This window comes from Penicillium verhagenii, assembly GCF_028828195.1.
Source record: "Penicillium verhagenii strain IBT 33310 chromosome Unknown utg000005l_segment0_segment0, whole genome shotgun sequence".
Classification (NCBI taxonomy): domain Eukaryota; kingdom Fungi; phylum Ascomycota; class Eurotiomycetes; order Eurotiales; family Aspergillaceae; genus Penicillium; species Penicillium verhagenii.
In genome coordinates this window covers 4,794,274-4,807,218 of record NW_026643169.1, presented here as the reverse complement: position 1 = coordinate 4,807,218, position 12,945 = coordinate 4,794,274, and the positions used below count along the sequence as shown (strand labels likewise).

The 12,945-nt window shown below is 47.2% G+C and overlaps 5 protein-coding genes across 5 annotated transcripts; 3 read left to right on the top strand and 2 right to left on the bottom strand.

The window, feature by feature from the left end:
* Positions 1-122: 122 nt before the first annotated feature.
* N7466_005289 (Leucine Rich Repeat domain protein) lies at positions 123-2,056 on the top strand (the record flags this gene model as incomplete). The annotated part of the gene is made up of 5 exons (XM_057164686.1): positions 123-212; positions 264-398; positions 454-564; positions 620-1,291; positions 1,340-2,056. The coding sequence occupies 5 exons, from the start codon at positions 123-125 to the stop codon at positions 2,054-2,056; spliced, it is 1,725 nt and encodes a 574-aa protein (XP_057023367.1).
* Positions 2,057-2,702: 646 nt separating this feature from the next.
* Positions 2,703-4,535, bottom strand: N7466_005288 (indoleamine 2,3-dioxygenase family protein; the record flags this gene model as incomplete). Its single annotated transcript, XM_057164685.1, has 5 exons — positions 2,703-2,918; positions 3,004-3,306; positions 3,368-3,528; positions 3,604-3,920; positions 4,042-4,535. 5 exons carry the CDS (start codon positions 4,533-4,535, stop codon positions 2,703-2,705), a joined length of 1,491 nt encoding a protein of 496 aa, XP_057023366.1.
* Positions 4,536-6,556: 2,021 nt separating this feature from the next.
* N7466_005287 (protein PET117) lies at positions 6,557-6,887 on the bottom strand (the record flags this gene model as incomplete). Its single annotated transcript, XM_057164684.1, has 2 exons — positions 6,557-6,730; positions 6,792-6,887. The coding sequence occupies 2 exons, from the start codon at positions 6,885-6,887 to the stop codon at positions 6,557-6,559; spliced, it is 270 nt and encodes an 89-aa protein (XP_057023365.1).
* Positions 6,888-7,129: 242 nt separating this feature from the next.
* N7466_005286 (uncharacterized protein) lies at positions 7,130-7,802 on the top strand (the record flags this gene model as incomplete). Its single annotated transcript, XM_057164683.1, has 6 exons — positions 7,130-7,132; positions 7,197-7,235; positions 7,292-7,325; positions 7,390-7,398; positions 7,459-7,559; positions 7,632-7,802. 6 exons carry the CDS (start codon positions 7,130-7,132, stop codon positions 7,800-7,802), a joined length of 357 nt encoding a protein of 118 aa, XP_057023364.1.
* A 606-nt stretch (positions 7,803-8,408) lies between these two features.
* On the top strand, positions 8,409-12,705 carry N7466_005285 (Arrestin-like N-terminal; the record flags this gene model as incomplete). The annotated part of the gene is made up of 13 exons (XM_057164682.1): positions 8,409-8,562; positions 8,615-8,855; positions 8,922-8,931; positions 8,982-8,983; positions 9,036-9,124; positions 9,192-9,230; positions 9,312-9,441; positions 9,511-9,890; positions 10,563-10,837; positions 10,894-11,007; positions 11,066-11,278; positions 11,335-11,898; positions 11,971-12,705. The coding sequence occupies 13 exons, from the start codon at positions 8,409-8,411 to the stop codon at positions 12,703-12,705; spliced, it is 2,946 nt and encodes a 981-aa protein (XP_057023363.1).
* Between the last annotated feature and the right edge of the window lie 240 nt (positions 12,706-12,945).

Sequence of the window (12,945 nt, the reverse complement as noted above, 5' to 3'; positions counted from 1 at the left end):
GCCGCGCAGAACACGTACCATGCCAGAGACGCGATTCACCTCTTGATGATTTAACTTCATTTTCTCATTACAATTTTTAGAAAGTGGTATCTACTACTGAGTTTTGATGGATCGAACTAGCCATGGCGTCAAATGTCTCAGCTCTCCATCATAAAGGACAAAAACTCTATCAAAGAGGGGAGTTTAAAGCTGCCGTTGAGGCCTTTGGCGAGGTATGTCCGTCCACTCTAACCCAAAAAGGCAGTCCATTGATCGTCTACCAGGCATTAAAACAGAGAGACGCAGATGCTATTGGCATTTTGGATAACCGTGCAGCCACGTTCTGCAAGCTTGAGGACTATGACCAGGCGCGCCGAGACTCGAGGCACATGATCAAAAAGGCCAGCCAGGATGAGCGCGTAAGTTCTCCGTATTTGTGAATGCGCCAAGGAGCACATAATAACAGCTTACTAGGGATATCTACGATGCGCAAAGGTGCTTCTTCTCGAAGGAAAACCGGGCAAAGCCCTGGAAATTTATGCTTATGGCCTGAAGACGCTTCCGAGTAAACACCCGCGGCGTGACGTACGTCTCCGGTTTTCCGTATGCGAATTGCCCTAAGCTTACATTTTACCTGCAGTTATTGCAACAGCTGCATAATAAACTCCAGGATCGGATGCTTCTCAATAAACGAGATCCTTTTACAATGCTGCCATTCGAGATGGCAATGATGGTGATCCAAGATTTCTCCTTCAAACAAATTGTCGGCATTTTGCGTGTCTGCAAAGGATGGCAGCAATTCTTCGGTTCTATATCACACTTGTGGATGAACATTGATTTCAGCATGGCTCGAGCGAACGTTTCTTTTTCCGCGGTCCGATCGTGCATCCGGCGATCAAAAGGGATGCTCACCCAAGCCACCATCAAGAAGCTGCCTCTCGCACAAACCCCAAGGACCTTGGAATTTCTAAGCAGATGTCCCGATCTCGAGCACCTGGAGCTCTGGATATCTCACCCACATAAGGATTTCTTTGGGGTGTTCAAGGGCTCCAAGAAGCTTAGAAGCCTCGTCCTCTCAGCCGACATGGCGATTCCACATGACTATCTCGGTCGGTTTTTAATCGAGCTCCCGAAACTTGAGCGCGTCGCTCTTTGGAACACTCAGAACTCATCTGCAGAGTTTCTTCTTGCGGGGTCCTGGCCCACCTCTCTTCCGAACTTAAAAAGCATCACCTTATGCACTACCCAACTACCTCCATCCCGCCCTTTAACTTCAATGGCACCTGCTCTCCATATTCCTTACATCGTATCGGTCAGTCGTTTTCTTCTGGATTGAATGCCCCTAGACTAATATTCTCAGGATATGAAACCGCACCCTTATCAAAATCTGGAGGAGCTAAGGCTAGAGGCGAACCCCCCAAAAGTCCAACCACTTACTTTCCCTTCTAAAGATGATCTTGGCACCGATCACCGTCAAAATATTGGTGATCTTACTCTCCCACCGCTCCGTCATCTTGAGCTTCGTGGTATTTTTCCAGATACATTACTTTTCGCATATTTACCTACCAGCCTTGAATCCCTTACAATATCAGGTGGAGTGGCTAGGCCTAATATCGTCACACCAGTTCCCAAAACATTCTCGAATCTACACACACTAATATGCAGTGACACTGGGTGGCTCAGCGCTTTGAACCTTCGGACGATGCTCTTCGAACTACAACTTCCAGTTCGAAAGCTGTGCTTGGATCGATGCTTTGGTCTTGCTTGGCTTGACTTCACCGAGATTGTGGCTGAAAGGGCCAACAATACTGCGCTGGTAAACCTGCAGGAATTCAGTCTTACTCATACCCAGTCGCTGGACGACACATATGCGAACGTGCTGGTACATGCATTCCCTAACCTTACGCTGCTCGATTTATCCTATACCTCTATTACCGGCTGCACAATCCGGATGATCGCCGAGTCACGAGTATCTGGTTCCGTCAAGATAGACTGTCTGATCTTGAGGGGCTGCGAAGGCATATCATCTGATGCTGTATTATACGGCCGCGAGCAAGGATTGGATGTGGTAGTCTGAAATGGTATGCCAGCCAGCATCTATCTTTCTTCAAAATTCCAAAATCACAGCCGCGGCCTTTTCCTTGCCAATATGATGCAAAGGCCCAAACCCTCTACAATCCGCTCTTTTTTGAGGCTGGAAATCACCAGCAATGGCCTCATTTACGCTCAGGTGACATAAATGGAACCCAAAACCAGCGAACAAAACTCAGGTCTAAGCGCAATTCTATCTCGGCAACTTTGGTTTGAATTTGGATTTCAGGAGGGTTCGCACACCGTGAAAGTGGGGTGAAATACCCGGACCGTCCAGCCCTTGTGACTTGGTCAACGCCCACTTGTTGGGCTCTCCGGTTCAAATATCATTGGTGATTTCGAGTATTGTCTCAGTATATGTTAAGTAATCGAAAACTCAGTTTACTATTGAAAAGTTGTGGATGCCAGCACCTTATGGACCACCTGAGGGAAAACATCTTGGAATCAAAAACTTAATACTCAACGTTCAATTTGAATTGTGCGAAACAGCGAACAGAAATCAATGTGCTAAAAGGCTAGAAGTGACAGGCCTGTTATTCCCAATCCGCAAATCATACTAGTATGATCTCAACTCTATGGACCATGCAAAAAAGAATAAATACTAGTAAACTTTGAAAGAAATCATACCCTTCTCAAACCCCCCGCTCCTGGCACCACTTCTCGACCTCCTTCGCCAACTTTTCCTTTTGATCACGTACAAGCTCCATCATAGGCTCAACTTGCTTCCGGTGTCCAGCAATGCGATCCTGGCCTCCGTTCAAAACTGTCACTCCTTCCTTGGGCGCGAGATACGATTCATAGATTTGAATCATAAGATCCATAACCGCGGACAGCTGGTTAGGCAGCCACTAAACCACACATCAGTACGAATGTAACAGAATAACAGGACTGCGACCAGGGGCAACAGGTATAAAAAAGAAAAGAAAAACTTACAGTCACAATAGGACTTCCACCGGTAGCGGTAGGATGGGGGGTCCGACGAATAATGTACTCGCGCGCAAAAAGCCAGTGGCGCCAGCGGAAACTGCGAACATGGTTCAAGACCCTCAAGAACAGGACTGCGGTCTCGGAGTCTTGAACGGAGTATTCGCGAACGCCGATTTGCTCGGATTTCTCGCGAATGTAGGTAAGGAACTCTCTGTGTGGAGCAGGGCGGTATGCGCGGAATTCGTGGAGGATTTTGGTGAGCGGAGTTTCGGGCATGGGAATTTGGCAGAGATGATCTAGAAGGGGGATCTGGAGATATCATTAGTATGAAGTTTTCGAGTTGCAAAATTTTATGAGAATGAGTACATACAATACTGTCGTTGGCGCCGCTCTCGCCGCGGAAGGAGAGAGGGTGATTGTCTTCGACACCATCGTAGATTACACCGTTCGGGAACATGGATTGTTTGGTGATGCCAAAGATGAAGGTGCGGAAAGAGATATAGTCCGCTGGCTTGGAGTTTCCCCACATATCTATAATATAGTCAGTACCGGTCCATACAGAATTTTGATTTGGAGGGTTCCAAATCGCCGTTACTGTGAACATACCTTCCATCGATGCCTCAATTTGCTCCATTGCGGTCAGGATCTCCCGGAAGCCGTCGTTGATCTCATTGCGGGCACCGCGCTGCTCGATTGTATCGACTACTCGAAGGACACCATTGATGAGTGGACCAGTCTTTTTAACCATATCGACGTGAGTCAAGATGAAACCTGCCTCGGAGCTCTTAGGGTCCAGACCATACTCAAAGCCGCGGATCAAGCGCAGATTAGAATAGTCCGACAGACCCTTAGAGTGGTCGGCAAAGGTGTAGTTAAAGAGAGCATATGAGGCAGCATAAGACATGAAAGGAGGAAGGTCCAAGCTATAAAGTTGAGATGTTAGACAAGATGAAACATACATGTATGTGCATAGTGATGTCTACACATATCCTATGATAGAACAAGTAGGACTTGATCCGAATTTTGGAAAGAGATAAGACTTACATCTGAGCACAGAGATACATTGGACGGGCAACATTCTTGGGCAAAATCTGCCGACCAAGGCCGTATCCATTGTCGGGATTCTTGGACCAGGTCTCCCAGCAGGGCTCGAGCAGGTAGGACGATGCCACAAATGTGTAGTCCCGGAAGACAGCGGTCATAGTGAAGCGATCAATCGAACCATCAGCAAGGAAAAGCTTTTCAACCTCATTGGTCAGGTCAGGCAATTCTGCCTCGACGGCAGCACCAAACTCATAGGTAGCCAACAAGCCGGGCTTGCCATCAAGCTTGAGAACGGGCATGCGCTCTACAAGAGTCTGAAGAGCTTGGAAAGCATCAGGAAGGTCTGTAGGGGCAGTGTCATATGGCATAAAGCCTGTGGAGGTGGTAATAGTAAAGGGGTCCAAAGCATGAGACATCTTTGAAGGGTCATCATGCACATGGGGGAACTTGTTGAGAGTGGTAGGGGACGGGTAGGGCACTTGAGAGATAGTCATGATGAAGGTTTGACTCAGTCAAGGAAGGGAGATGAAAAAATAAGAAGAAGAAGTATGATTTGTATCACGAGTAAAGGGGGAAGTTGATGGTTGTGGGGTGGAAGATAAGACTTTGTTCACTTTCAAGTCAAGACCTAGGAAAGCAGGGAAAATGAATCAAGAAAGAGGAGAGAAAAGTGGTGGGAATCTTGAAAGATGAAAGAGAAAGAAGAAAGTTCATCTCTTTGGGCGGGTGAAGAGGCGATTCTTATAATACTAAGAGGCCGGTATCAATTCCGGCCTCAAGCCCACATTACGAAAGAGAAAGCAACATTGCGAGGATCTAGTAACATCGGGCATTGAGCGGGGTAAATGAGTGCCGATAATATATGTAGGGTCTTATATGGAGGTTTATAAGTGTTCCCAACGTCCAAAAATGCCAATCTAGTATCCATGAAGGTATACAGGTGCTCTATACAGATGCGCCCTGATTGAGGGCATAGCAGTCACGGGGAAGGCGCTAAGCCCGTTCTAGTAATATGGGATACGACCACAACACTGACAATTTTGGGTCAAGAAACCTCGAACCTAGTGATGAATGACACTTTTTTAGCTTGATCAGATTCTCCAAGATCATTCGATCCCCAATTCTCACAAAATTTGAGCAACCAGTCATGCTTGCGCTGTCGTTGTCATGATGTAGCCTCTATATTGCATAAGGTGCCAAGGCTGTCATCTCAGATCCGTCAATTTGATTGGCCGATAAGGTAAAGTTAGACTTTCCTAGCGTCAGGAGGCCGGAATTCACCCGGCCTCCGATAATAACCGGTCGATGTATACTCCGGATTACGGAGGCCGAATGATTCCGAGGTGGAATATCTATAGATGGAAATCATCACGTTCGAAGAACAGTACAAGAAAACCCTCAAGAAATATTGCACGCTGGTATTCCAGAAATATCCTCATCATGACAGTACTACTAACTACCAGTCTTTTTCTTTCAGTTCATTCAGAACGCGACCACTATTGCCACATGTGCAGGGTCAATTTCACCCAGGTTCAAAATAGGACTAGTAATTCCCAGATGTCTTCCTGCCAGTCCTTACCATTGGGTAGACAATATCTGCCAGCCGGACAGATTCCAAGTCGGTCTCTTGAAATCTGACCTCGGCTTTCAAGCACCTTCCATTGGACGTTTGGCACGGAATTGAGGACATCCCCAATTGGAAGTATTGTGGGTGCGCGAAAAAATTCATTAAGATTGGTTCATTCTTCCATCCAGATGTCAGGTTGGACGGCAAGCCTATATCATTTTACTCATCGTCTGAGGACATTTTCCCCTTCAAAATGAGGCATTTGAAGAAGAGACCGAATCGGGGGTTTCCTCTAGATAAAGGTGTGGTCAACGTGCTGTGGTCGGGAGGAAAGAAACGATCGAATCGCGCACGGTTCAGAAGGGAAAGAAACTTGGACTGCTGTCCAGGTGGACTAAATAAATAAACGATGAGAGATGGGGAAAGGGGGCAGGGGAATTAGAAAGAGAGGGGGGAAGGGAAAGGAGGCAGTAACATTGAACGTTCAAAAATAGAGAGGAATGAAAGACCTCGGGAGCAGCTGTTATTTACGTAGTACACATATGTTTTGGATATGTATACTGTATACCCTTTTTGAGTTCATCCCCACTTCATTTCCTTAATACCATCTCGGTAGAGGCATGTTCTTGGTTGTATGGAGAAATCAATGGAAGGCTGGGCAGATAATACCTACTGCTAGCTATATCGATTGGATTTGACTCAACAATAATTGTTGATGATCGAAGGGGAGGGTCCACGTTGGTATAATACATCAAAAAATATCGTACACGACATCCACTTTATACAAGATCGAACAAGCCGTCAAATCTTAAAAACTCCTTGGGTCCAAATTAGAATAAGCTTATCGCGGAATAAGCATCGTCATGTCGAATGGCACATACCAAATATGCATTTCGCGGTCCAATTGCACTGACAAAGGCATTCAAACTCCTATTTTGGTATCCCGGCTCATGTTCCCGTGTTCGGATGTTGACTTGCTGGACTTTGGTCATCGGTTGTGCTAGAAACAGTCTGCAGCTTCAAGTATTCCTCTTGTAATCGCTTCTGCAACTCGAATTCGGCCTGTCTTTCTTGTCGGACTCGCTGCTTCTCCATGTCTCGCTCCACACCTCTGTGCATCGCCTGTGGTATCATTCAAAATTTAGTGTTTGTTTCTCGCCCATGCAGGAGCATGAGGACTTACCGCTCGGTCCGCCTCTTGCGCCCAGTGCACAAACCAGACAATTCCCACGGTTCCCAGACCGGTAGCTGCTAAGGTGAACTTTGCGGCACGAGACATTGCCAGTTCCAACAAAGTGAAATCGTTGAATGATTTACCGTGGTCAATTCGAGGTAATGACAGATGCCAGAAATGTTGGATTATCAGTTTATCGCGACGGGGCGGTGGGGGAAGTATTGCCAGTTCAGACCGCTTTGGGGGGTCATGCGTGGCTGATCGAGCTACCAAGCTCCGACCCTCCAACAGTTAACGCTTCTTTTCTCGCCTCCCATCAGATTTAAACGAGGGTCCCAGGAGCAAACATGGTAGGCTTTGGTACCTCTGTCTCAATTAAATTGTGTGAAGATGCTAATGGTTGTGGGGAATTAGTCGGCTCAGAACTCCGCGGGCATTCAGACCCTCCTCGATGTACGTTCCGACCGGACTCGAACACCAGATCAACCATATGCTGATGATATCTACAGGCCGAGAGAGAGGCTCAAAAGATTGTGCAGCAAGGTATGTTAAATGATCCGTGAGATCGTGGTGGGACTCTGAGGCTAATGTATCCGATTTCGTTTAGCCCGAGAATGTACGAGGCCCCGATAACCCCGATCGGCATGCGCTGGTCCCCTAACTTATCTCATTATAGACCGTACCAAGCGGATAAGAGAGGCCAAGGCCGAGGCTCAGAAGGAGATCGAGGAGTACCGCAGCCAGAAGGAAGAGGAATATAAGAAGTTCGAGGCTGAGGTGAGACCAATTCCCGAACGCAGCCTATTGCTGTTTTATGTAGTTCTTACTGACATTCCTGGTGTTATTTAGCACTCTAGCGGATACAAGAAGGCCGAGGAAGATGCCAGCAAGGAGGCCGAGGAGAAGCTCAAGGAGATCCAGGCCGCTGGCAAAAAGCAGGGCGACAAGGTCGTAGAGGACCTGATCAAAGCGACTACTTATGTCAAGCCCGTGGTGCCAGAGAAGATTGTCAAGGCATAGATTTATTTGTTTCTGATCTTTTTTTCTTTTCTTTGGTTGTCGCTAGATGATGCGATTTCGGCTGTTCATCGATATCCAATGTTCGAGATATGAGTTTATTTACTGGGTTTATCATTGTAAGGTTCTGTCACTGAGTGACCTTGTATTGGCTTTTTTTTTAGAACAATAGAAAAAGACCGCCCAAATACCTACTAATCTTTCAAATGTTAGTCGCATATATTGGATTGGCAAAGAAAAAACCAGTGTAGGATTGATTGACATCATTGGTTGTATGTTGTATACCTCGTTCTAGACTTCGAGCCAGTTTAGAAGTAATTTCTATAACATGACTATACTGGTCTATCAAAACACGACATTCCACGAGGGTCTCTGGCTGGCTTAATCAGATGAAGAGTCATTTCTAAAATAAATTGAAAGAACAAATCTAAGTGGTTCATTCAAGCGTCGTGGTCGTAAGTTGGCTGGTTGATCAATTCCTCTTTGAGGCCTCAGGCACCAACGGTAATGTTTCCGCTGGTTTGCGTCATTCCGTCTCTACTAATACAACTTGTCGCGCAACAGGGAATAATGGGATATGCAGTTGGTAAAAACCTCTCTGCCAAACAAATGATAAGCGACCTTCTTTTGCGGGAAACCGGCAGTTCATTAAAGCGATCATTTCACACCTCCTCAAGCAGACTTAAACCCATCCTTGAGCCACGTCTGGAAGACCATGGTCATGTTATCCGTGACAAGTACTCTATGATCCGAGATAGCTACGGTGCTTTCTTATCCCCCACATGCGGGATATTTCGTCTTCTGACTTTTGATAGATGCCCCGAAGCACCCGGTTGTTCTAGCCCATGGGCTACTTGGCTTTGATGAAATACGCCTCGCCGGTCCTTATCTCCCAGGAGTCCAGTATTGGCGAGGGATAAAGGAGGCATTGTCTGCTAAAGGGATTGAAGTTATCACTGCTACTGTTCCTGCGTCTGCGTCCATTGAGGAGAGGGCCGAGGCCTTGAGCCGTGAGATTGAAGTCGGGGCGCGAGGGAAAGATGTCAATATTATTGCGTATGTGAAGTATTTTCAGAGCACGGACTGGACATATTTTTGCTAACATGCTATGGAAATATTTAGTCATAGTATGGTAAGGAGCCTCCTGCTTCTCAAGTCGGCTTTGCACTAATTTGTACATAGGGGTGAGCTGCCAAAAACATTGGAAGTGGACTGTCCTAAATCTAACCTTCAAAGCGGCCTCGATTCTCGATATATGATTAGTCGACTTCGACTTGAGAAATTCAAGGTGCTGTCACTTACGACAATTGCCACTCCACATCGAGGTATGTACACTTGAAATTTTGAATACTCACAGTTAAGTATGCTAAACATGCTAAATGGGGGTTTCAGGTTCTGCTGTGGCAGACTATGTCTTCGACCAAATTGGAGGTGCGTGATAGATATCTTCAAATGAGTGATGCTATCAAAAAGTTCATCCGGAATTGACCCAATCGATATTTTTAATGTTAGCCGAACGCCTTCCCCAGATCTATTACACATTGAATCGGTTAAGGGTCGAAACGGGAGCCTTTGGCCAGCTGACGAGGAAATACATGTCTGAGACTTTCAACCCCAACACACCAGATATAGAAGATGTCCGGTGTGTGCATACATATGTAGCTGATGCTTGACTATTGTGGTGTATATTTCGCTAATCAATTCACCAAAGGTACTTTTCATACGGGGCAGCGGTTGAGCCGAGTATCTGGTCTGTGTTCCGCTTGTCCCACAAGATCCTCACTGAGGCAGAAGGACCCAACGATGGTCTGGTTAGTGTGGCAAGCAGTCACTGGGGAGGTGACAATGGATACAAAGGGACATTGGTGGGAGTCAGTCATCTGGATCTTATCAACTGGAGCAATCGAATGAAATGGCTCGTTGGGGAGGTAATGGGACAACGGCGCAGTTTTAATGCTATCGCGTTTTATTTGGATATTGCAGGTAAGAAGAAATCACTTTCACTGGAGGTTGAGGTTGAGGTGAGCTTTGCAATGCTGACATTTGTCGCCAAGATATGTTGGCAAAAGAAGGTCTTTGATTCCTTGAAGTGTTCGTAACTTCGTATACATACAGTCACAACAGTCACATGTTGGGTTCTGGATAAAAGATCGACCCGATGCACAGACCACCAAGCTTCTCTTTCGATCGCACTCTTCAATGTTGGCAATTTTTCAATTGTCCAATCAATTAGTCTGTAGCTCATCCATCTCGTGTACAAATCATAATCGAAGCCAGTTATTTTTTCTTTATCTTATTTTTCAATTTGAATCTTACTGCAGCAGAACGCGGTTTCTTTGTGGCTGTGGAAATACCTTTATTCTGGTGCCTGGTGCCCAGCTATAGCTCACTTCGGGTATAGTATGTTCTACTAGATATTCATTGCCAGGCAGCCAAGGGATACACTTTTCTCATCCAGTGGACCTGCGTGGCTGAGTTTCAGTGAGGCGCAGCTCCAACATTGTCTCCTATTCTTAATTCAGCATATCATGACGACGGTGGGACTGTAGGGCAGAATAAAAAGCGCCCCGTTCATCGGATCTACGGGAACGTCATCTCCACTCCATATTTCAATCTGCAGTCTTCCCCTCGAAATATCCCCATCAACTTCCTTTCCATCCCCCCCACCCTTCTTCACCCCCTCGGCACCTGGGGAAAGCGGAGCTTCCACGGAGTACCGTCGCACAAAACATAGGGGCCAATCCAAACTAGTCGCAAATCCAGACCAGCCACACCCGAAGGAAGGAGGCCGAACCGCTACGGCCCGGGCGCTCGCCGCGATGTCCGCCTCCGCCACGGTCTTGTTGGATAACCAGCTCACGCATTTCACCAACCTTGACACCCTGTCCGGTCGCGTGGTGCTTCGGCTACCGACCGAAGCAGCTATTGCAGGCATTCAAGTCAAACTGGAAGGAGAAAGCCGTACAAGATTATCGGGACCTCGCAACCCGCAAAATGTGCACTCCGAGAAAAAGCGAACGGAGCTTGAGGTTCATAAGGTACGGCATGATTCCTAAGGGGAACCCCTGCTCAAACAAATGACTCAGCAATGCAGATTCTATACAAGGTTGCGACCGTATTCCCCACACCAGCTGTCGTGCAGACCGGATCTGCGGCAACATCCTACACATTCGCAGCGGGCTCCTATGAGTACCCCTTCCAGTTCAAGGTGAAATGCATCTCCTAATCATAGCTTTTTGATATGACGCTCCCTAATACCTATCTAGTTTCCTTTCAACAATGCTTGCAGTATTCACAATAGCATGCTCACAAACCTCAATTTCACTGGTTTGAGAGTCGAAATGGCCCGCGATCCCCATCGGCATGTCAAAAAGACCCTCCCACCATCTTTGAGTGGATTCCCAGGCATGGCAGATATTCGTTATTTTGTCAAAGCGACCGTTATCAGACCTCAATTTTACAAAGAAAATATTCGAGCAGTGCGCATTATTTCTCCTCTATAACTTCAAGCCAGACTGGCTGATATTGTTTGCAGATTGTGCCTATGATGTTTCTCCCTATCGAACCTCCAAGGACCGGAAATCCAAACGAGGAAACATTTGCCCGGAGACAGCACCAATTCTCCAAACACCAAGGTGGAAAATCGAAGAAAAATCTATTCTCTCGAACATCGATACGAGATGCCTGTTCTGAGCCCCCGCGTGTCTCTCTCGATGCTCGACTGCCAAATCCTTCTATTCTTACATGCAACGAGCCCATTCCACTGCGCTTGATTGCTAGGAAGTTGACTGATTCGCCTGATATGATTTACCTACAAATGATACAGATTGAACTAATTTCCAATACCAAGATTATCGCCCATGATCTTACGCAGCAAGAAACGGGTGCCTGGGTGATTATGAGTCGCAGCAATATGGGTCTTGCGTTAGGGAAACCAGAAGACAAGGCTGGCACTGACTGGGCCATTGATCCGAATTTGTGGAATACTTTGCCTTTACCCAACTCAGTGGCACCTTCGTTCGAAACTTGTAATATTGAACGAAGATACGAGCTGGAGATTCGTATCGGACTGACTCATGGCACGCCAGAAAATATGAAGGTAATTCCCCCCAGGATATACCCTCTACGCTTTGTTTTACCCACAGCCCCTTGTCGTTAACATCTATCATAGCCGCAACTCATTATTCTTCCGCTGCGGATGCCAGTCAAGGTCTTTTCAGGCATTGCTCCTCCTCAGGCCCTCCTTGATGCCATGGCCGCAGCAGCTCCCCAATCAACACCTTCCAAATTGACACCTCGGCCCACCTGGCCTATGGCTAGCAATTCTAATAACCCACCCCGAATGCCACCCCGGCCGGCCGAACCAATACCTGTAGCAGCAGATGCAAGTGCAAACTATGATGAAGCGCCCCCAAGTTATGAGGATGCAATGGCAGATAATCTTAGCCCTGTGGATGGACCACGCCGCGAGTATCACCCACCAGACGCCTCCTCCTCCCGGAGCTCAGTGGAACCTGGAACTGATGCCAAATCCCCAGTGGAAGCTGGCCGGACACGTGAAATACTTGCCTTCTCTCCCGAGGGCAATATCACACCTTCGGCAATCGAGCCCCAGGGCCGTTCTTCCTCCGAATCCTTCGATATGCTGCCCACCACGCCCCCCGAATCCATTTCAGGTTCTCCGCCAGGTTCGCCGGTCAGGCGCTCTCATAGCATGATGAAGGTTCGTCGGAACCCCGCGGACGACGAAAGCCCGCCCCAGTATCAACCTGTAGCGGATGGTCAACTCCAGGCTCCGAGTAATTCGATCCAGCACCGGGCCTCCCAGAGCAGTCTACGTCCCATGAACCTCGGCGTGCCCTCCCGGAAGCCAGTGCCAGGTCCTCACAGACGACCTACTACCTAAGCTCTAACTTTGAGCCTCAAATCGCCCCTGCAGCAACATATTCGTAACGCTATGTTGCAACCATCCTTTGTCACCTGCAGATTTGATACCCCTTCCCGATGATATCCTTGAGGCTATTATAGCTGTTTGAAAGGTTTTCTTCATACATTTCTTTGCATTGATGCGGAGCTGGATTGCCGCGTTTAATTTGCAGCTACATAATATCATTGTAATTCTGCCCTGGCCGAGAAACATTTTATT